The sequence below is a fragment of the Arachis ipaensis genome, chromosome B07 (genome assembly GCF_000816755.2).
Source record: "Arachis ipaensis cultivar K30076 chromosome B07, Araip1.1, whole genome shotgun sequence".
NCBI lineage: Eukaryota > Viridiplantae > Streptophyta > Magnoliopsida > Fabales > Fabaceae > Arachis > Arachis ipaensis.
Window position 1 is genome coordinate 108,343,332 of NC_029791.2, and position 901 is coordinate 108,344,232.

The window sequence follows — 901 nt, forward strand, 5'->3', positions numbered from 1 at the left end:
TGCGAATTTTTTATAGAGCTTTTTAATTTATTTTATGTTAATTTTTTAAACATTAAAAATTTTAATTATAAAACTTTTAATATCACGTTATGAAATAATTTAACCTAAAAATTTAAACAGTTATATAACAATCGAGTTTGAAATTACAATATAACCTGTGGTTTTATGAGAGGTTTGAGCCAAAAAGCAGCAACCTCCTTCTTCTTGGTGGCATCATCGCCGCCGAAAGAGCGAGCAGCAGCAATGAAAGTGTTATAGGAGTAGAATCCATTTCCCTTACACCGTGGATTATTCCGGTACTTAAGCATTTGATCAAAGATTGAAGATGTTACGATCTTACCAACATCACCACTAGCGAAATTAGGTGGTGTTGTTGGCGTTGAACTTTTGCATTGGCTTTGGCAACCGTCACCACAATAATCATTTGTGTTACCACAATAACCAAATTTGCTACAACATAGGTTGTTTGGGCACAATGCTCCATCTGCTTGTTTTCCACATTGTTCAGCTACGGTGGTTCCAATTAGCAATGTGAAAGCTAATGATGATATTAGGGTTAGCATAAGATAAGAAATTTTTGTGTAACTCATTTTTGTGAGTGGGATGGTGGAGAGGATTTTGATGTGTGTGATGTCTTGGTTTCATAGGATAATGAAGGTATTTATAGGTGAGATTTGAAATGATGCTTGAGATAATGTTTTAGGGGTGTGTATATTTTTAAATTTGGCTGTTTCTACTATATACTTATTGTATACTTTGTTTTATCAGTGGACTTTTTTTTTATTATTTTATTTAACAGAGTAATAATCTTGAATAAAAATTCTCAATACATAGTAAAAATTAATTACTATTTATTTGTGTTATTTAATTTTTCAATTAAATAACTAAATATATTATAATA

The 901-nt window shown here is 30.6% G+C and overlaps 1 protein-coding gene across 1 annotated transcript in view; it reads right to left on the reverse strand.

Annotated features, from left to right (window-relative positions):
* LOC107607605 (endochitinase-like) overlaps nt 1-655 on the reverse strand; it is a 2,735-nt gene extending 2,080 nt beyond the window's left edge. Inside the window, exon 1 of the mRNA XM_016309536.2 lies at nt 156-655. Coding sequence (XP_016165022.2) covers nt 156-590 — 435 coding nt within the window. The 5' untranslated portion in view covers nt 591-655. The remainder of the gene's footprint in view (nt 1-155) is intronic.